Source organism: Pseudorasbora parva, chromosome 7 (assembly GCF_024679245.1).
Source record: "Pseudorasbora parva isolate DD20220531a chromosome 7, ASM2467924v1, whole genome shotgun sequence".
In the NCBI taxonomy this organism is placed as follows: domain Eukaryota; kingdom Metazoa; phylum Chordata; class Actinopteri; order Cypriniformes; family Gobionidae; genus Pseudorasbora; species Pseudorasbora parva.
The window spans coordinates 6634066-6657300 of record NC_090178.1 but is presented as its reverse complement, the minus strand read 5'-3'; the positions used below and the strand labels follow the sequence as shown (position 1 = coordinate 6657300).

The 23235-nt window shown below is 38.7% G+C and overlaps 1 protein-coding gene across 2 annotated transcripts; it reads right to left on the bottom strand.

Annotated features, from left to right (window-relative positions):
• Nucleotides 1-353: 353 nt before the first annotated feature.
• grinab (glutamate receptor, ionotropic, N-methyl D-aspartate-associated protein 1b (glutamate binding)) lies at nt 354-23223 on the bottom strand. Of its 2 annotated transcripts, none has more exons than XM_067447903.1 (7): nt 23065-23223; nt 14833-15157; nt 14627-14739; nt 2883-3083; nt 2668-2796; nt 999-1142; nt 354-821 (listed from the first exon to the last, which is right to left on the bottom strand). In XM_067447903.1, the coding sequence occupies exons 2-7, from the start codon at nt 15140-15142 to the stop codon at nt 672-674; spliced, it is 1047 nt and encodes a 348-aa protein (XP_067304004.1). In that variant the 5' UTR covers nt 15143-15157; nt 23065-23223; the 3' UTR covers nt 354-671. The 2 variants fall into 2 exon arrangements, with proteins under 2 accessions (XP_067304004.1, XP_067304005.1); XM_067447904.1 differs by having other exon boundaries at nt 14627-14736.
• Nucleotides 23224-23235: the final 12 nt, after the last annotated feature.

Genomic DNA, 23235 nt, shown 5'->3' with positions numbered 1-23235 from the left:
CAGTTTTTGCGTTTATTTTACTACAGTCAAACCTGAATACAGAAGTGGATATTTTGTTGCAAATAACATTAAAATTCAAATTTTACAAAAATGAACAGGTATGCTTTATCGCAGCTTAATCCGGGATCGATCTGATTTCAACCTCTTATTTGAGTCTTTTGGCTCAATTTTATCCTATTGTTACAGCCACATCTGTTCAATTGTGTGTGTACAATAGTGTGTTGTGTGTAAGTGAGTATTTGTGTCTGTTTTGTACTCTTGTGTAACCTCTTCCCAGCTGTTCGTTTATTTACTGCATTGTGGCTGAATTATTGCAGAAACCGTTCTCTGTTATAGTCGTGCTAGTTCACATGTGTGGGGATGGATGCGTTTATTTAGCATTCTTGATATTTTAACATATCTGTTGTGTCAGAATTCACCAAGTGTCATCGCACTGATGAAGCAAAAAAATGTTTTTGACCGAAGAGGCCCAGAGGATTAATCGAGAATTTTTTTTTACATATAAATTTGACAGCACCAATTGATATACATTTCAAGAAGTAGTACAAATGTCAGAATCATAGCTGTGTCTGTATATCAAACTGGGACACAAGAAAACATTTTAACATAGAAAAGAAAACGCCACACTGCGTGTGTTCCTGTAAGCACGAGGATATTGCTGAACGCATATTTTAACCACGGCTTCTTCCAAAGATTCGCAAAATGTATAAAAAGATTTGGATGATGTCCAGATACAGATTGAGCGAGGCGTAGACGTATTCCTCAGGATTCAGAGACAGACTCTTGTTCCCCAGAAGCAGCTGTGTGTCCACGGCCAAGAACTGCAATACAATCGGGACATTATTACATTCATTTTCTTGTATGATACGAGTCGAATAGAAGCATTTATCTACAGCAGGGATTGCCAAACTTTAAAAAAACTCAAAAAGTTTTTTAGTAAATGTTTTCTTTTGATTATTTATTTTAATTACTATTCCTGTTTACTACTAAGCACTTACACAGGTGAAGAGCAGCGCACCCAGCGACGCATAGATGAGTTCAAGAATCCTGCTGTACAGGAAGATGCACAGGATCCCAAAGACAAACACGATGATGAAGCACACGAACAGCACCCCGTAACAGGAAGTGAAGTCATACTTGGTCTGTGATTGGGCAGGAGAAAGTTATGAAAATCAGCTTATAATCAGCATATAAATGACAGCGCTAACACTGGAGATGGGAATTGTAACTATTCTGGTTCTGGTTCTTATATTACTCTAGAAGAGGTCAGTCCCTTATTCACATTTATTATGTATTCACTAAATAAAAGTACTGAACGATACAATAGAAATTATATTTTAGTACATTGGTCTATACACATCAACTCAGGAAAGCAGGCACAGGGTTATTATTGATAACTAAAGCTAAAACCATTAAAAATGTGACTTAAAATAAAATGTTAACTGAAAAAATAAAAATAATAATAATAATTAAAAAAAAAAAATATATATATATATATATTACTTCAGCTAGTCACTTTCCAAAACACATTCTTTTAGTTTAACTTAACTAGTTAGTAATAGAATAAAATATTAAAAATATACTTTATTTCAGCTAGTCTCCAAAGCAACATTTCATTTTTTATTTTATTTTAACTTGCCTAGTTACCAAAATAACTAAAACAAACAAATACAAATTAATAATAAAAAAATACAACAATTAATACTATGAATAATATCAATCGTTTTTAATACTGTTAATAACTAATACTATTCAAATTAATTACAATGCATGAAAATAAAAAAATATCTACATTTTATTTCAATTAAAACTATATAGACATTTAAAAAAAGACAATAAAATTACTAAAACTTTAGTAATGTACTAAATGATGTGCTAAAATTAAAGCAACAACAGAATATATATATATATATATATATATATATATATATATATATATATATATATATATATATATATATATATATATATATAATATCTAGTTCAAAATATTAACAAAAACTTTATTTTACAGTAGTTTCTAAAAGTGATTTGTTTTTAATCTCCCTACAAGTTTGATGACACTATCAAAATATAAGAAAAATATTTTATATTATTTTTTAAATATTTTAAATATGAGGGACATAAAAAAACCACCTAAACTTGATTATGGCATTTATCGGACAAAGTTATTTGGCAAACTACATCTATAGATTTTTATCTTAATATGCAATCAAAAATGCATAGAGCTCACAGGAAAATCATACAATTGACTACAACATAATTAGTTATTAATTTTTCATTGGTTCTCTCGTTTTTGCAACTGTTCATAGTTTCGTGAATGACAGCCTGGCCTAAAATGATTTCGGCGCAACTTGGCATGTTTCATTTTTTTCATCACAAATAAGACTCCGAGCACAACTTTACAATATGCTGATCAAATCTTTCATTTTGAATATGTTTGAATAAAGTGAATATTATGTCAATTTTCCAAGGCCAGAGATTACTTTTGGCCACTACTATATATATATCAATGATACTAAAAATAACACTGAGCAGATGTTTGCAATCATTCAAAAAACATGGAAATCCAGAAGCGTTTGTTAAACACAGCCAATTCTGAATTTCCAACCCTGATCCCAGTACATGAAAGTGTCCGGCTATCGGGACGGCAAGACGGGCACTGACCTGTAGAGAGAAGACGATCACCGTAAAGCAAACCACAACCGTAATGCCGACAGCCATCATCACGACTTTAGTATCGTAGAAGCTGGATATCACCCCAATCATGTAGGACATCGCTAGTGTCAGGATAGACTGAAATGCAGAAATCATTACAGTACAATACAGGAAAGGAGAGTTGAAACTGTTTTCATTTTAAAACCGTTACATCGAAGATTCACCAGAGAAATGAGGTTCCACGGATGCTTCCTGCGAAAGTCTCCACAGCAGAGGATGACACAGTAGGGCACGAGGAAAATCAAATAGCCAACCCAGTAAGTCCACGTGTTCATCTTCACGAACAGTTTGACATTAGGTTCAAAAGTGAAGAGGGCCACAAAGCCGCAGGTCACAGCCAGCTGCAAGCTTAACACAGAAAAGACCTGAACACAAGCACAGAAATACAACAACATTCAGTACTGGGTTGCGTACCATGGTTAACTAAAAGTTAAATATTACAAAACATGTACAAAAAAAAAACAGGACTTGCGAACATTCCCAAATTCCTATAGACCCATTGATTCCCCATCATTGAGGGGGTCTAAACTTTTATATTACAACTCTCATAGAGCATGTCTATCACTAGCGAAGCTTAGCTATCCTAGAAAACACGATAAAACATGTTAGCCTTGTGTGCTAACAACGTGCTAATTCATGCAAACAACGTGCTAAAATATTATTAGCAAACACTATATTTTATAGTAATGTCCAAAAGGGATGTCCAGAGGGGAGTTTTGTTTTTAATGAGTCTACAAGTGCAATTCATGCAAACAATGTGCTAAATTAGGCTAGCAACATAATAATTAATGCTAGCTAAGCATTAAGCATGCTAGAAACATGATAAGTCATGCCAGCAATGTGCTAAAATACGTATGTGCTAATTCATGCTAGGAACATGATTATTTATGTTAACAATGTGCTTAAAGGGTTACTTCAGCGATTAGCATATGGCTTTCTATCAGTAGAAACCCTGGAGTATATTCAAATGATTGTGCTTCCCCCTCTCATATCCCCCTGAGACGAGAGATTTATGCATTTTATTTCTGGAAAAATTACTCCGGTGACGCAAATATCGTCGATTTGCGTCATCGGTAAAATGTTTGGCCAGACGCTAAAGACTACAGCCATTCGAGGGAGCTATTTCCGCATGTTTTCAACTCGAACATGGGGGATCATGGGGTCGCACTCACAGCTCAGCTCGGGCATTCATGGAAACAGTGCAGCCGGCGGACCAAAGTTAATCTTCCAGAGGCATGAACTGAAAACGTGCCAGACTGAACATGCGCTGAGAACTACTGCCGCGAGCGCGGACGCGTTTACCTCAGCTCTCATCACGAGAGCTCATTCACGATGTGTGTAATCTGACTCCTGCTGTGTGTGTGCTGACACTTCCTCAGCGGCTAAATCACAATATACTGAACAGACAAGTTCAGTTTTTAATTGTAGTGTCTGTTCTCTAACTGAACTGATTTTATGAAGATGAACGCATTGGTGGGAAAGTAAAGGTGATTCAGTAGCGGTGGCTTTGGGAATGGCCTCACAGGGCAGCGAAGCATTCTGGGAATTGTAGTCTTTCATCCCCATGAGACAAAAATAAATGTTCTGTCTTTTCTCAGTCTAGAAAGCACCAAATTCAAAAATAATTTCACATTTCTAGCTCCGTATTTCTAGATCTAGTATTATTAGTAACCTGCAAAAAACATGCTAGCATTGTTATAATAATGTGTTAAAACATGCTACCAATGTACTAAAACATGATATCAACGTGTTAAAACATGCTACCACTAAAACATGATATCAACGTGTTAAAACATGTTAACAATGTGATAAAACACGCTAAGATTATGTAAACAAATATGGCAAAAATAGTGATGTGCTAAATCATGTTAATATATAAATGTTATCCACTATGTTAAATCATGCTAGACAGATGTTAGCAATGTTCATGTTAACATTTTATTGACTTATTTGAGTAAAATCTTCAAAGTTGAATAACTTCAATAGCTCAAGTCACTCTTCAGCTGGAACTAGACTTGCGTACGGCCGATACCGGAAGCCAGTGACTTATAGTTTATAAAGTTTTTAATATGTGTATTTTTCTTACAAAAACCCATGACTTCGCTTCAGAAGGCCCTTATTAACCCCCTGGAGTCGTATGGATTACTGTTATGACTGATGGATGTGCTTTTTTGGGCTTTAAAATCTAAGGTATCATTCACTCCCACTATAAAGCTTGGAAGAGCCAGGATATTTTTTAATAGGGATGCACCGATCCGATACTCAGGATCGGTATCGGATCCGATCCGCCATTATTTGCCGGATCGGGTATCGGACAGACAGGACCGATCCAAATTCGATACTGTGCGTTTAATATTCTGTGTTATTGTTAAGCCCCAGTGCCCCACAAAAGGCACAAAAACATTATAAAGCATTATCAACGATTCGTGCACTATATTATACGTGTTCTGAAGCCATTTCATAGTTTAATGTGAGGTACAGATAAATATTTAAGTCATTAAATTCAAGTTCACGTGAATGAATGCTTCCCTCCGCTGCGGCTCGGTCACTCTTCATTCAGCTTTCAAACTGTGTTGCGTTCGGTTACGACAGTCAACACGATGAAACTCTCTCCACGATGATAAATTGTTTCTGTTATTATGCTTGATCTGTTGATAACGGTCCATAGTTTCTTAAAAAAATGATTGTCTTGAAAAAATGAAATCTTGCTGGCGTTTATGTCACATGCCTGTCCTGTCGTGTGTGCACTTGTGGGTTTTGTTATGTTGAGCATGTGCTCGTGTCCCTGTCAGTTCCCTCCCCCTTGTTATCTGATTATTGGTTAATTTGCCCCACCTGTTCTCCCTCATTATCTGCCTTGTTTGTTCCCTTTATAATCTCCTTGTGTTTGTCAGTCTGTGTTGGATCCTTGTGTGTGTAATGTCTGCGTCTCCCGTCCTCCCCGTGATTCTGTTGGTTTGTTTAAGTTTATATTTTATTATTCTATTATGTGTTTTTCCCCCTCGTGGGTTTTGTTTTGAGTTTATGTTTTATTTGTTATAAATAAATATATCATTTTCTGCACTTGAGTCCTCGCACCCTTTTCCATTGTATGTGACGTGACAGAAGGATCCAACCCTCTGAGGACTCAGCAGGACTTGTTCTTTGTTATTTGTTTTCCTTTTTTTTTCTCCCTTGATGGAGTTTGGTAAGAGACTGCGGGTGATGCGACACCTCAACTCGAAGTACATCCGGCAACAGGGGTCGGATGTACAAGAGTTTGCAGGACTGTTCCTCAAGGAGGTGGAACATCTTGGGCTCAACGAGGCAGAGTGGAAGGAGACTTTTAACCTCTGCCTCGACATGCCCCTCTCTCCAGGGGTGATGGACAGGATGGGGAATCTGGGGTTCTGGGAGTTCGTCTACTGCCTGGGCCCCAGTCCTTCCATGGTGTGTATTCCGGTGGTCCCAATGCCGGCGGATCGTATTCCGGTGGTCCCAGTACCGGCAGATCGTGTTCCGGTGGTCCCTGCTCCGGTGGTCCCGAAACGGAGGAGGAGGAGAAAAGCCCCCTCCGTGCCTGCTCCGGTGGTCCCGATTCCAGGGGTTCCAGTACCGGTGGATCGTATTCCGGTGGTCTCTTTGCTGGCAGATCGTATTCCGGGGGTCCCAGTACCGGCGGATTGTGTTCCGGTGGTCCCTATGCCGGTGGATCATGTTCCGGTGGTCCCTGTGCCGGTGGATCAGATTCCGGTGGTCCCAGTATCGGCGGATTGTGTTCCAGTGGTCCTGAAACGGAGGAGGAGAAGGAAGTCTCCCTCTGTGCCTGTGCCGGTGGATCGTTTTCCGGTGGTCCCTGTGCCGGTGGATCGTGTTCCGGTGGTCCCAGTTCCGGTTGTCCCTATGCCGGTGGACTCTGTTCCGGTGAACGCCGCTGGGCAGGAGATGCCTCCCAGGTGCCCTGCTCTCACCGCGCCTCCCAGGCGTCCGGCTCTCACCGCGCCTCCCAGGCGTCCGGCCCTCACCGCGCCTCCCAGGCGTCCGGCCCTCACCACGCCTCCCAGGCATCCGGCCCACACCGCGCCTCCCAGGCGTCCGGCCCTCACCGCGCCTCCCTGGCGTCCTGCTCTGCTCTCGCCTCCCTGGCGCCCTGCTCTGCCCGCGCCGCTGAGGCGCCCTGCTCTGCCCGCGCCGCTGAGGCGCCCTGCTCTCCGTGCGCCGCTGAGGCGCCCTGCTCTCCGTGCGCCCCTGAGGCGTCCTGCGCTCCGTGCGCCCCTGAGGCGTCCTGCGCTCCGTGCGCCCCTGAGGCGTCCTGCTCTCCGTGCGCCCCTGAGGCGTCCTGCTCTCCGTGCGCCCCTGAGGCGTCCTGCTCTCCGTGCGCCGCTGAGGCGTCCTGCTCTCCGTGCGCCGCTGAGGCGTCCTGCTCTCCGTGCGCCGCTGAGGCGTCCTGCTCTCCGTGCGCCGCTGAGGCGTCCTGCTCTCCGTGCGCCCCTGAGGCGTCCTGCTCTCCGTGCGCCGCCCCGGCGTCCTGCTCTCCGTGCGCCGCCCCGGCGCACTGGCCTGCCCGCGCAAAACCAGCACCCTGCTCTGACCACGCCGCCCTGGGTGCCTGAACTTTGTGGGCCACCATGGCCTCCTGAAAATTTTGTTTTCCCTATTCCCTCCTTGTTGACCCTTCCCTTGTTTGTTCCTTCCTTCTCTGTTTCCCCTGTTCCTCCGGTCCCGCCCTGGTCTGTCCCGCCCGTCCCGCCCTGGTCAGTCCCGCCCGTCCCGCCCTGGTCTGTCCCTCCCGTCCCGCCCTGGTCTGTCCCTCCCGTCCCGCCCTGGTCTGTCCCTCCCGTCCCGCCCTGGTCTGTCCCGCCCGTCCCTAGTGGAGCGTCTGGTAGCCGCTCCTTAAGGAGGGGGTAATGTCACATGCCTGTCCTGTCGTGTGTGCACTTGTGGGTTTTGTTATGTTGAGCATGTGCTCGTGTCCCTGTCAGTTCCCTCCCCCTTGTTATCTGATTATTGGTTAATTTGCCCCACCTGTTCTCCCTCATTATCTGCCTTGTTTGTTCCCTTTATAATCTCCTTGTGTTTGTCAGTCTGTGTTGGATCCTTGTGTGTGTAATGTCTGCGTCTCCCGTCCTCCCCGTGATTCTGTTGGTTTGTTTAAGTTTATATTTTATTATTCTATTATGTGTTTTTCCCCCTCGTGGGTTTTGTTTTGAGTTTATGTTTTATTTGTTATAAATAAATATATCATTTTCTGCACTTGAGTCCTCGCACCCTTTTCCATTGTATGTGACGTGACAGTTTATTGCTGTAAATAGTGCTTTCTCCCGGGTGTCTGTTAACATTAGATCACAAAACTGGACTAGATAATGTATTGTTCTTCAGACACAGAAAGTGAAATGTTAAACTGTTAAAAGAAACGGCTTCATAAAATATTGCATAGATACACTCGATATATCTTCCCTTTGTGTTTTGAACTTCTCAATGCGGGCGGAGCTGCGCGCTGTGACTGACTTCAAGCGCATCATCATGCGCACGGGACTTGTGCCACTGTATTATGATACTTTGCGCTATGAAAGATTATTAATAGCCTTTCTTGTCATGCCCTATCTTTAATATGTTGCTGCCTCATTAAAAATATGCGCTATATATTTAAACGTGCAGTATGCAACTTTTGGCCACTAGGGGTCACTCATTCACAATAATAACAACAGACGTACTTTGATGACGTCGGGAAAGTGCGTGGGCTCATGGGAGTTGTTGTCATTGTCACTGTCAACCAGCGAATCTGGCATCTCCAGCAGAAAACATGTTCATTAACAAGGTAATTGTTATATTACATCTCTATTATTGTTAAGTTTAGTTACGGCTTTTCACTTTATATAATGTCAATCTAATGAAATAGCAGCGAGCTACCGTTACTTAACAAACTTATCAGTAACGTTAGCTAATGTGTGAGACAGAATGTTGTGCGGGCGGTCGCTATGTCAACATACCTATAAGTTGGTAGGCTATGTTGACATATTAACCGCGCATCATAATTTGAGTTACTCAAATTATAGATATGTTGACATGGCATCCGCGATTGTCGAACATTCTGTATATCAACTGTTCAATAAGGAAATAAATTTCAATTTAGTTTATCATTACCAACAAAAAACATAGTATATGAGAGAACCAGGACCAGCAATACGTTGTTCATTGGAACACGCGCTGTGTCGCTCCCCACGTTCATCAATCATTCTAATAAACATTTATTTTGGAACTCAGAGATATATGAATAAGTAGATCATTATTAAATCGATATTATATGTAGCTAGTATTAACATATGATAAAAGTGACGGTCACCTTATATTAATTGACCAAGATAGTGGCATATTACCTTATGAAGCTAACGTTACTTTCTCCAGCTACATATAAAACCAATAATAGCTAGTCCATCTGCGTTTTACACATGACATCATCATGTCACCAAATATACGGATATAAACATACTTTTGAATCAGTTTTAAAAAGTCTCAGTTTCAGTCTCCAAAAACACAGAATCCGCCTGTTTGAAAAGCCGATACAATACAAAATGTATATGTATTCAGCTAAACGCGTCTCAATGTGGTCAAGATTGCTATGCAATATGCAAACATACAGCATGTTATGATTATATGATTATTATGTTAGCTGAATGGTTACTTAAATTACCTGTTTATTAAAACGAAAGCGAGATCAGCATATCTCTCTGCAGTCCGAGCTTGTCACGAAGATTTCGCCATCTTTCAAAGGCTTCTCCAAGGTTTACACGTCTCTTGCTTCTTCAAATTTTTTTGTATACATTTTAAATATGTTACTCCATGTGACAGACAGGCGAGTTGAGCGGGAATTCATTTACCTAATAATTTAATTTATTAATTGCAGTAAATATGGTTAAGATTGTTATACAACTAGCTTTTGAAATTACTGTTTGCTACTGCATTATTCAGTTTTCTTAAGGTTGTTTGCCATGCTGTAGATTTGATCTCTCTTATGTTTTTCTTTTTCAACAAGTAATGTGCAGAGAGACGTTTGTATTTCTTTAAAATTTCTGAAAACAAATAAATTATAATGACTAAGTGAGTTGTCAGGGTTTTTCCTGGGTCAAAAATGGTCTTCGGTGGTGGTTGACAGATGGTGGTCATCCACGCGCACAGTGTGATCTGCGAGCGCAGTAGGCCTACTGACAATAAATTTAAAATAAATGCAAAGTTTGTAATTTTTGCTTCTCTTATTTTGATTTTATATTATGTATGAGCTCGTACCTTGATGTTTTTTTTGTTCCTCTTTTTTTACACCGTTTACATTTATTACTGATAATTAATTTAGTATAATCATATCAATAATCAGTGTTGCCACAGTTACTTTGAAAAAGTAATCTGATTACTGATTACTCCTTTAAAAAGTAACTTAGTTACTTTACAGATTACTTGATTTTAAAAGTAACTAAGTTCGATTACAAGTTACTTTATTAGTTACATTCAGCAGTTGCCGACAACACCCCTGCCGCCTCAAAATAGAAATGACGACCGTTTTTGGCAACACACTTTATTGCATTTATGCCCGAGCCTGACGGCCCCGACTTTTTTACGCCCCTTTTTTTAGGCTTCTCCTTCGTTTTATATTTATTTTAATAATTAAAATGAACAATGAGATGTGCTGGTGGAAACAACATGAGACCATGATAGCTTGCGCCACTGTCAAGATATGGCTCGCGCAGGGTTAAAGAGTCCGTTTCTTCAGTGCAGCTGCTAGAGTTATGGCCTTTTTACAACTGGTTCCTTCATTCATTTTCTCTGACCAGGTATCTATCGGATTGCGAAATGACCAGGAGTAACGTTAGGCCTAAATGCCTTCCAAGAGTCTTTCGAGACGTATTTAATTCCGATCACTCAAACAAACCAATTCAGAAGGTGCATGAAAGCATTTCAAACTAAACCGGACAAATGTAAATGTATCTGGTTGTTTAAACCACATGTGTAAATTTTACTCCTGGCAAATAATTAAAAAATAAATGTGTGAGAGCGTGTTATGTTGTAGTCAGAGAGATATGATAGTGCTTGCAACATCGCTGCAAATGAGTAAAGCAAGCCAACACATATGGCCGTAAATGAAACTTTAAAATAAGTCACACAAAACACAATCATCTTCAGTATAAATTAATGAGACTAAATGGCCTTACCAGTGCTTAGGTCGCTCTCTCTCATATTGCGATCTTTGAATTTGAAATGGGCTGCTGAATAAAATGCTAGAATCTTTTGCTTTGATGTGAACGCCGTTAAATGAGCATATACCGCAGGAATTGAAGATCGGATTTATATTAATTTTGCTGAAGTCTACGGTAGGCTATAAGACAACCTGCATGTACTTTTTTTTTTCTTTAGATTGTGTAGCCCGTTTCGGTTTTTTTGAGCGCCGTTGCGAGCAGTAGGCTAGCCTATCAGCCTGCCTCAGCTCGTCAAAAATGCCTTTGTGGTGGTTAGGGATGGGTATCGTTAAGGTTTTAACGGTATTAGTACTCTTATCGATACTGCTTATCGGTCCGGTACTTTAACGGTATTCTTATCGGTACTTTTTGAGATTATATAAATATATATACACACACACACAATTAACAAAAATACACATTATATAGGCCTATACAGTGCTTTAATTTCAGGGAAGAATTCTAGTAAAATAACACTGCATAGTTTATCATAAATAGCCAAAATAATGCGTAATAAAGCTGAAGTTATTAATTCAAGATAGTGCTGCAACGACGCGTCGACGTCATCGATGACGTCGACTACGGAAATACGTCGACGTTCGTGAAATGCGTCGACGCGTCGTGTCAGACGTTCATCTCGCGTAATGTTGGCTTCTGCTCCTGGTTCTATCACAACAACCTAGACCGCGAATATCAAAAGTATGGGAATACTTTAAACAGAGGCCAAACAGTGTTTCCCACACATAGACTAATTTGTGGCGGACTGCCACATAATCAATAACGGCCGCCACATTCGTCATTCATTCATTTTTACGCTATTTAAAAGACGCACGCATATTCGTTTAGCTGCATTTCCTTAAATTCTCTCTCCGCCCTTTTGCGCGTCTACTCACTCACACACACACGCGTTGCATTCGACCCTAAAACAAGTTTTATTGCATTTTGGCGCATTTAGTATGACATAGCTTTTAAAACCAGAGCAGTTGAATAACAGAGTTGCGACAAGCCTTCATCACGCGGCAGCGCGCGGTCACGGCGCTCATATAATTCTAAACAAACCAGCGCGGTGTCAATCAATACAGACCAGTGTTTCCCAACCGGGATCCCGAGCAAAAGTTGCGGGGACGCACTTACACTTCGGTTCATCTCGCATCTGATGGCGAATCTTTAATATGGGTTGTAACTTGAAAATAATGCTGTATGTATGTTTCTGTCGATGGATACACGTGCTGACTCCTCAGGTATATACACTACAACAACAGCGATAATAAAAGAAAAATGTGGGCAAAACGGTCTCTCTTTGTAAACTTAATAAAACGCATGCGAGTGCTGCTGTACGTCCGAATATGAGCAGTCATTTTCACCGTCATCACCCCCGTGTAGCCAGGAGACGCGAATGAGAAGATCTGTCTTTGTGCACTCGTCCCTATGCACGCAAATATTGAGTTATCTTTCAAATCCTGTGCTTAAACGGACAAACTCACAAAAAGTATGTCAAAATGTCATAGCCTACTCTATGCCTTAAGTGAACTTTATACAGAAAATACGACGACTATCCGTGGGTCTTAAAGGGGCAGTAGCATTCACTGCTGTCTGTTTAATGTCAAACAAAAGATAAAGACATCACTCACTGCTCCTGACTGAATAGCTTTCGTAAGTTTAATAAGGATTATTTTTTTAATTTTAAACAGTTAAATGTGTGGTTATTTTACTTTTGATTATTTAATTCCATTTCTCTACCTAAAAACTAATGTTAGACCTACCTGAAAATCCTGAAAAGCATTGTTTATTTTATTCTCATCTTTGCTCAATAGTATTTATTTGTGCTGCTGCTTCTATTTAAGTTATCTGTTCTTATTTTCTTTATTTTCATTTGACAGTAGTCCTTTTTCCCCTGAACATAGCAAATACCAAACTGTACTGAAACGTGAACCTAAAACCGTGATACAAAGCGAACTGTGAGCAGTCTGTACTGTTACACCTCTAGCGTAACTTATGTGAGGGGGTGCCACAGAATTGTGAAAAATTTCAAAGGGTAAAAAAATAAATCGTTAGATTAGTCGACTAATCGAAAAAATAATCGTTAGATTAGTCGACAGAAAAAATAATCGTTAGTTGCAGCTCTAATTCAAGAGCTGTGAGTGATTTTCTCTTTGCATTTGGTTGTTTAATTCACAGTAATTCATCAGCATGTTTATTAACACCACTGCCTCTTTAAGACAGATGTGCAGCTCTAGGCAGATACACTACACTTTCTCCTGACTATCCATATAACTACGTCCATTTTAGACACAAACTAAAACTGTTAAACTGTTGTGTTTAAGAGACTCTCCAAGCCGGGATTTTGACATTTGATCGTTTAGACGCGAGTGTGAAACCGAAAGTGTAATTTTTAAAAATTACGTGCACTTTCCTGTAGCTCAAACAGTAGAGCGTGGCGCTAGCAACGGCAAGGTCATGGGTTCGATTCCCAGGGAGAGCAAGAATTTACAAAAATGTGAAATGTGTACCTTGAATGCAATGTAAGTCGCTTTGGATAAAAGCGTCTGCCAAATGCATAAATGTAAATGTAAATGTAAATTTGCTCGTCTCGTTGCGGGCTGTTTCGGAGGGCGCGCGCCGACTTGAGAACATCCTCTTGCGCACATTTTTGTGCTTAATCGCTCTTTTTATTATTAAAACGCACCCCACAATTTACCAACAGTAGCTAGACTGTATTTTACAACAATCCCTGATCGTGCTGATTCTGTCATTGCGTTTGAGTTTTATGGAGAAATGACAGCGTGGGCTACTGCTGCAAAGGGAATTAGCCTACATAAGTTGCGCTAGACATACATAAATATTATTTTAATCTTTGGAAGCCAAAATCTAAAATAAAATCAGACTATCACAGATCTAAAGTGTAACCAGGCTATGTTTGACTGTTTAGTTCTGCCCTCTGTCGTTTTGCTTGTGGTCTCTCTCTTTCTCTCTCTCTTTCTCCACACGTGTATTTTCAATAGTACCGACAGAAGAACCGATAACGTCCGAGCTTATCGATACAACGGTCTTTCAAAATTCACCCCCGGGGCCCGTTTAATACCGGTTTTCGGTACCCATCCCTAGTGGTGGTATAACAACTAGCCTACTTTGTTTTTAATGTCAAAGTAGTTATATTTCATTTCGTTTCTTTATTAAGTTCATTTAGAAAAATGTTTAGAGCAATTTTTTGTTTGATAAATTAAAGTTTTAATGCTTTTATGTGACGACCCAGTGAGTTAACCGCATGTTTAATAGCCTAGTCTCTCAATCCAACTCTTGAATTGTCTTGCCTATATAAAGTTTAATTTAACAAACAAAAAATTGCTCTGAACATTTTTCTAAATTAGGTTAATAAAGAAACGAAACGAAAAATAACTACTTTGACATTAAAAACAAAAATGAACTATTTTAATGGCTGCAACAATGTAAAAAAATAAAATAAATAAATAAAAAACACGGGCTCCAGCCGAACTCGGGCTGAGAATTTTGATAAGCTGTCGGTTTTTACTAAGGAAAATGACTAAAATAGTAACTCACAGTGACTTGGATAAGTAACTTTAATCTGATTACTGGTTTGGAAATAGTAACGCGTTAGATTACTCGTTACTGGAAAAAAAGTAAGTCAGATTATTACTGGCATCACTGGATGCTTTCCATTGAAATTTTCTATTGGTGCTGTTTACCTTTCGAATGAACGTCCTTCTGATGGCTTTATTATCGAGTCCAAAGCTGTCGAACTCCTCCTTTTCATAGTCTGGAGGTGGGTCGTTTTGCACTGGATCCCCCATCGCCACTTCTTTCAACAAAACAAAAAGGAGAACTAAATTAGTCGAGAGTTTATTAACAAAGCATCTATTAGAATTCCCCCATGTGAGGTTGAATTTCTCACCATACGGCTGCGGTTGTCCGTACGGTCCGGTGCTGTACGGACCTGTGGAATAAGGTCCTGCTTGAGGATACGGTTGTTGTGGATATCCAGGCCCTCCTTGTCCATACATGGGATTCCCAAAAGCAGTTGGTGGTGCATAGGGGGGTCCAGCATATAGGGTGACGGGTACTCCAGGATCCACTCCTCCATGAGGAACACCAGCATCATAAGAAGGGGGGGGCATCATAAAGCCTGGCGGGGCAGGCTGAGCCATAGGGGTGACATGTGGGGGATTTTCAAAGCGAGTGTATCCATCTTGGTTTTGTGCCATGACTGGATTTCAGTACTGTAAAATAAATAAATAAATAAATAAATATACTTGCTTCCCCTGAGCCCATTGACTTTTAACCGACCCCTAATGCCTGCTGTGAGTTTGATGGGGGAAATTGAGAATAAATGGGGGAAAGTCAAATTAGAGGAGGCAATTCCTCTATCGCTATGATTGATTATGATTGGTTTGTGCCACCTCTTGTTTCTCAAATTCTCAAATCGGTCTGAATAAAGACAGTGAAGGCATTAATGGGAAGAAAGAAAAAAAAAAGTAAACAATTCAGACAAAACCATAACCACCATAGCCATAGCCATTGAGGGGGGGCAAGCCCCCCCCCCCCAATATATATTTGGTAATGTTGTTCTCTATTACGTACCGCTCTGTTTGTTGTTTGTTGGCAGACTGTTTAAAAAGTTAAATTATTAGACTGCCATTGACGAGCCATTGTCCAACAGCGCTCGTCAATGATGGCCAATCAGATTAAAAGAAGGCGGGGCTTAATGTTCCCTGAAGACAAGTGTGCGTTCCAACCAAGCAGCAACCTCCCACGATCTCTCTTGAAGCCAATTAGGCATGTGCCGATATCAGTTTTTCATGTTGCGATTAATTGATGAAGTTTTATCACGATATACGATATTATCACGATATTGAAATAAGTTGCAAAAAAGTCTTGTCATAGCATAACAGCTTTAAGAACTATTTTTGTAAGAACAAAAATAACTGAATGTTTAAATACAATAATGCACCAAAAATATATACAGCTCTGGAAAAAAAATTAAGAGATCCCTCATTGAGAAATCAATGTTAAGTGGTCTCTTGATATTTTTCAGAGCTGTAAAAGTACAATTTTCAAACAGATTAAATTGCAAAAGAATTAGGCTATAAAGAACAACAGGTAGGCTTACAAACAGTGGCGGCTTGTCAATAGAGGGCGCTGGGGCGCCGCCCCCATCACAATTCCAGAAATATACATGTATACAAAAATTATATAAAAATGAAATAAAAATAAAAGTTTACTCATATGATGTGCCAGCGGGTAATTAAGAGCCTCAGCATTTAATTAAAAAAACTATTTTATTTGTTTTTTAATGTTTCATGCGGTTTCATGGGCGAGGGACGCCGGACAAATGGATGTCTATCTGAGTCCATAAATCGTCGGGCAGCATGTGACCTGAAGCTGGTCTCTAATTGGTTTCTTAAAGATTCTCCTCCGGGCGCAGGTCGCTGCGTCCCTGGCGAATCAGAATTGCATACATGTTTTTTTGATCCAATCTGATTGGTTCTCGTCAACTGTCATTCAATGTTACGCTCTTGGCCACTACTGCGAGAGAGCGTTGGTGACAACGTCACTCCGACCTAGGGCTGGTCGATTCCGAAATTTTTGGAATCGATTCCGATTCCAATTCCTGTTTCCGGAATCGACGGAGTCGATTCCAAGAATCGATTCCCCACTGTTGTTTTCGATTCCTTTTCGATTCTTCTTTTTTTTAACAAAATCGATGGTGAACCTAGTTCCGGAGTGACCGCAGGATACAAGGATGTAGAAAGTATCCTTCTCTGAAACTTTATTTGTAAAATGATGATACGTTTCCATAACTCTGATGAATTTTAAATGATGGATTGTCCTGAAATGGCCCGTATAGCCCAGAAGTAAATGCGATATAGCCTAATAAAGCAAAAGGATAGCACATTATTCATGGATGTGCATTTATTGCATGTTTAAAACTACATGACATGTCTAAAATGCATGTGCACAGTTAAGTTAAATGACTACATTCAAATAAGAGCTTGCACAGAATGTACGAGGTAAAATAACCACAATATTAAAGAAAAAGAATTATATAAGAGTGCGCAGTTTATTTGTCAATCAGATGCGCGAGCAAGTTGCGTTCATTACTATAGCAACATAGACTCGGTCATTAAGCTGTACTAGGCGCATTTTCTTTCTGTTATCAATGGATTAATGAAAATAAAAGAAAATAGAAAATTAAAATAAGACCCTCACATCTGCATCTGTAAGCAGCGCTCAAAACCTACCGTTGTGGATAACATAACCAGGGGTGGTAAGTAATCAAGTAAAAATACTTTGATACTTTACTTAAGTATTTTTTTCGGGGATCTGTACTTTACTTGAGTATATTTTATTTGCATCTACTTTTACTCTTACTCCACTACAATATTAAAGGCAAAGTTTACTTTTTACTCCAATACATTTCCCCATGCCCGCTCCAAGTATTAAGTATTTATCACACTTTATTTCCAAACCGGTCTGGTCATTCATGGATGATCCAGTCGGGTAGCCTATAGACTTGACAAGGCTGACAAGTCAGGTTTGCCACACTAACGTTAGCTCATGTGTTTCCCCAACTTTTTTGTTTTGCGGCACACTATTTACTATGAAAACATCGGTAACATTTTACAATACAGGTGCACTATTATAATTCATGCCTAACTAATGCACAGATAATCATGAGTTAATGTATTACTAATGAAGAACTAAACCATTTATTAATGATTACTGCATCAGCAACTAATGAACATTCTCTATGATTAATAGATTAAGTAATATATGAATTGCTATTAATTAAATGACATCATTAATTCCCTAATAACATATTACATTAACTAATAATCTAAATTCATGTATTCAAAGCCATGCATTCCGACTCTCAGTTGTCTGTTTAATTAATCATTAATCATAACAATTGGCAAAATTATAGTATGACTTTACTTGTTGCGGCACATGACTAATAACTAATTGTTACGTAATATATCATTGTGGTTATGGCTTTTGAATTAATTTTGAATTAGTTAATAGTATCTCATCTGTTTTATGGAGCTAATGTTATGGAACATGTCTATTTTAAGCTTAACCCCTATACTGCGTTAAGGTGCTTCATTGTCTCCTATTAATTGCAAATCTAACAAATTCTTAATTGCAGTATCTAATCTTATCATTTGTTCAATTAAAGCATTGCATACCAGTCCCAAAAGATTTTATCTGCTTATTGATATTTACAGTTAATTTGAATATTTACTTTTTACTTTCGGTACTTGAGTACGTTTTAAATCGGATACTTTTGTACTTTTACTCAAGTGATGTTTGAATGGAGGACTTTCTACTTTTACTGGAGTATTTTTTTATTTAGGTATATATACTTTCACTTGAGTATAACTTTTGAGTACTTTTACCACCTCTGAACATAACCATTTCACAATTTAAAATTATGGAGTTTTTGTGTGCAAAATGTAGCAAACTTGTCCACGATGCAGCATCACAGAAGGAAACAATGACAATAAACACTATTAAACTAAGTGAAGGAAAGGTATAGTAATAATCAGCGATATGCGTTCACATATGGCTCGATTTGAACGTTTCATACCATAAAAATAAGTAGTTAGAATTACGTTCTATTGACGTCATCACACAATGACGCAAAAAAACGCTGAATTGCTTTATTTTTAACTCGTAATTTGAAACTAAGTGTTCAAAGGAACCTTTTGCAAAAAATAAATATAGTTCCAATCATTATTAGTAAGCGAGAGACAAGTGAATAAAGAGGAGTCGATTCCCCGAGATGGAATCGATTCCAAACGTTGGAATCGACTCTCGATTCCCAACGCCTTGGAATCGAGGAATCGATTCTTTTTGGAATCGATTCCCAGCCCTACTCCGACCCCGCCCGCCTAAACATTCGTAGAGATGGCAGCAGTCAAACTAAATTCTGTGATTGATTTACAAAAAAATCCTTTCACAAGGCGTTCGCTGGAAGAAAAAATAAGAATTAAGGATCTCGGACCGGACCAGCCCGATTTACAAATTCAGCAGCAGTCCAGTGACAGAGGACGAAGCTACACTCGGAGCTTCAACCGCGCTTGTTATGAGAAAAGGAGGTGGCTGACTGGATGTGACGGTAGCAATGCCCTTTTTTGCTTTCCCTGTCTCTTATTTCAAAGTGAGTGAGAGGTGTTTTTCGACCTTGAAAAGAATAAAAACTTTTCTCAGAAACACCATGACCCAGGAGAGGCTGAATGCACTTGCATTGCTGTCCATGGAAAAGAGACTTGTCACTGAGATGACTGACTTTAATCAGAGAGTAATTGAGAAATTTGCTGGCCAGAAAGAAAGGAGAGCAAAATTTATGTTCAAGTAGTCAACATGCCAGTCTGTTGTTGCTACTTTTGTTTTTTCCTTTCCTTGTTCAATTATATATGGGAAATAAATATGTAAAAAGATAAAAAGTGCAGACACTGTTTTCTCTTTAATGCTTGAATTTAGTCAACATGCTTCTTGGTACTGCTTTGTATTTATTTTACTTATTTGATTTATAAATAAGTAAAATAATTTATAAGTAATTATACTTATATACTTATTATTAGTATGTATAATTTATAAGTAAATTATACTTAAATTAACATAATTATACTTAAATATACGCAATTATTCTTAAATATACGTAAATCCCCCCCCCAAAAAAACCCGCGCCCCCCCCAAAAAATATATCACCAGCCGCCACTGCTTACAAATAACAATAAGGTCTCATTATTTAATGCATTAACTAAGATTGAGCAACAGCTACATTTGGTAAAGAAAGTATAATGTTTTTGGTAATGTTAGTTAAGAAATACTGATCATTGTTAGTTTTATCTTAGGTCCATTAAAAAAGTTATTTTGATTTTGATTTTAATGTTATTAAAAAGTAACTGAGAAATTAACATAGAATGATTAATTCTTTATAAGTATTTTTCATTGTCAGTTTGGTAATAATGAATTAACATGTTAACTAATGAAGTCGTATCTCAAAGTTATACTGAACAATAACAAATAATTAGAACAGTTCTAATTATTAGGGTATGCTGTAGTCCAGATTAAAACATAAAAATGTTTAAATTTGAAAATAAATAGCCTATTAAGTCTTTAAGTATTAAGTATTTGGTGCTGTGATGAACAACATTGAGATTACAAAAACGAATGGCTGTTTGTTTTTGTTTTGTTTGCGGGTTTCCGGGGTAACCGGCTGCATTCTGCAGTTCATCAGCGCCCTCTGCTGTCACTGAGCAGCACTTCAGCAGCGCGTTTCCTTCACCAGTTCAGTCATGTGCAAACGCACGTTGGGCTTGTTTATATCTGAGCGCGTGTCCCTTTGACGCAGAATACAGCGGTGTTGAGCATTTATACGGTTGATGGGCAAAGTATTCTTGAGTGCATTATAAAAAAAATATAAATTGTTAATAAATTATTATTTACGATATTTTAAAGTGCCCACGATAACAATATCGTGCATATTCATTATCGTGATAAATCGCATTATCTAAAATCGGCACATGTCTAAAGCCAATATGGAAGTAATGTAAACTGCAATTCCTCAACTGGCCACTAGGGCTCCAGAAGGAGCAGAATCTTATTGAGCCCTATGTTAAAATTCCCTTTACAGCAAAAAAATGTACAGCAGAAAAAAACATGTTTACAGCCTGGTACAAATTGTGTTTTTTGCCTATACGGCTCATTTTGACCTCCATGACCCTCCCTGTGAGAGGGTAAATTATTTATAACTCATTCGTTTACATTATATAAAGCCTTAAAGTTCTGCATAATTAAGGGCGTGGTTAATAATAATAATAATAATAGATTTTATTTATAATGCACTTTTCATTCCGAAGAATCTCAAAGTGCAACAAAGGGGGGGGGGGGGGGGGGGGAATAACAACAAAAAAAATGAATAACAAGTAAAAATATAGAATACTACAAACAATCAACCAACACAGAAAACAGAACAGAAACAGCTGATGGTGAACAGAAACAGAGCTGATGGTGAACAGAAACAGAGCTGATGGTGAACAGAAACAGAGCTGATGGTGAACAGAAACAGAGCTGATGGTGAACAGAAACAGAGCTGATGGTGAACAGAAACAGAGCTGATGGTGAACAGAAAACAGCTGATGGTGGAAGTCTCTGTTAGCTCCGCAGCACACTGTGGTCCACTCCATGTTTCAGATTTCTCCCAGCGGCAGTGTCCCGATGACATCGCTGAGGCACGACAGCTGAAGACCAGATGATGGTTACAGGTGGATAGCCATTTATCTGCCGTCTATAGTCATTTAGTCACCTCAGCTCCGCCCACATCCCGCCTTTTTGCCCATTTTCTGTTATCCTGGAGTGACGCGTGATGACTCGATCACAAGATGGCAACACCCAGCTCGACCCTACTTTAAGCTTCAGAACGGCTTAACGGAATCCTATGGGTGACGTCACGGACACTACGTCCATATTTTTTTTACAGTCTATGGTTCCAACGCGACACTTTTAGTTTTTACAGTGAAAGTGTGCGTGCGTGTTAAGATATGCTAAACGTTTAATATTTGACAATTGTTTTACAATGAATATGTTTAACTACCCACCCATAGTAACATACAGTGATGCAAACTACTCAACTTTTTTAATGTAATTTTAACATTTTTAATTGAAAATGAAAATATATATATATATATATATATATATATATATATATATATATATATTTTTTTTTTTTTTTACATATTTAGACATACAAACGAGTGAATCTGTGCATATTGTTAAATATAATATTATTTGCAAATAGTTTAAATGGATTACTTCACAAATATAAAGGCTATAGGCTAATTAGACCAGGGAATTATTTTACCATTCTTATTTCTTTATTCCCTTAAATCCCTTTTAATCCTCTAATTATTTAATTTCTTTAAATAAAAAGTCCACCCCTCCCCCCTGATGTTCAAGACATGGTTAAGGCCTTGACTCGTTTTACGTCACCTCAAAATCAAACTTGAAATGACCTGAAAACATGATGACTGTGGGAGTTTTAGAGAATAATCCGCTTGGGGAACTGAAAGGTACATCTTCGTTTCTATGACCAAACCAGTGTGTACAAGCTTGATGACTGATGAAAATAAGATGACTATTAAAAGCAGGACGTTAGTTCACAAATGATATATTTTGTTTAAATTGTTAATGTAATTATTATATTGGACTAAATGTAAAAATGTGTGAAAACACAAACTTGATGTAATTTATAATAAATAGTTTTAATAAATAGAACATTACATAGTGTAAAAATACAAAATACAACTGTATTTGGTCTCTCTTTTGTATGCAATGTTTATTTAACCAGGACAATTGAGTGTAACAAGGATATACATTTACATTTTGAAATATGAGCACTTCCTCATTTTTTAAACACCAACGCACACCACTGAGATATACGCGTGTGTGTGTGTGTGTGTGTGTGTGTGTGTGTGTGTGTGTGTGTGTGTATGTATGTATATGTACACACACACACACACACACACACACACACACACACACACACACACACACACACACACACACACACACACACACACACACACACACACACACATATATCTCAGAGGTGTGCGTTGGTGTTTTAAAATGAGGAAGTGCTCATATTTCAAAATGTAAATGTATATCCTTGTTATATATCTGTGTGTGTGTGTGTATATATATATATATATATATATATATAAGGAATTCCTAAAGTTTCTCCCGTCAAAACAAATAATTAATTAACAAAATACAGTAAAAAAATGACGGAAATGAATCAATGCTGTGCATGACATGCAGCATAACGTTACTTGTATACTTGTAATGTTTTAAATATTTATATAATTGGCCAGGCCCCAAAACAACAACGTCAAAAAAGTGGTGTAAAACTATAAAAAAAATCTTTGGTAACACCGTAACAGAGCGAAATAAGAACGCGAAATATACTATCCCAATATTCAATGTTAATATATAAATGGTTACAGTAACAAAACAACAATGAAAGAGAACAAAAGAGACAAATCAGTGTAACGTTAAATTTGCGCTACAGATGACACACTTTCGTTTTCACTTCGGTGATGAAGAGAGAATATGAACTTACATGAAGCTGCGAGCTGCAGTGTAGAGTGGTTTACACACTTAATAAACTCAACTAATCAACTTAAACTTTTAGTCATAAAAAGTCTACTCTCTCTAGAAAACAATCCACGATTCCGACTCTCGTGAGCGCGCTTCCCGTAAGAGGACAGGCCAGTGCAGCAGCGCGCCGCCT

What these genes read in the sequence shown, in the direction of transcription:
- grinab (XM_067447903.1), bottom strand. Translation starts at nt 15,142, where the DNA reads ATGGCACAAAACCAAGATGGATACACTCGCTTTGAAAATCCCCCACAT. An exon ending in GAAGGACGTTCATTCGAAAG is followed by an intron (nt 3,084 to 14,626) that starts GTAAACAGCACC and finishes GCTTGTGTTCAG; the next exon opens with GTCTTTTCTGTGTTAAGCTT. An exon ending in TGATCGTCTTCTCTCTACAG is followed by an intron (nt 1,143 to 2,667) that starts GTCAGTGCCCGT and finishes GCCCAATCACAG; the next exon opens with ACCAAGTATGACTTCACTTC.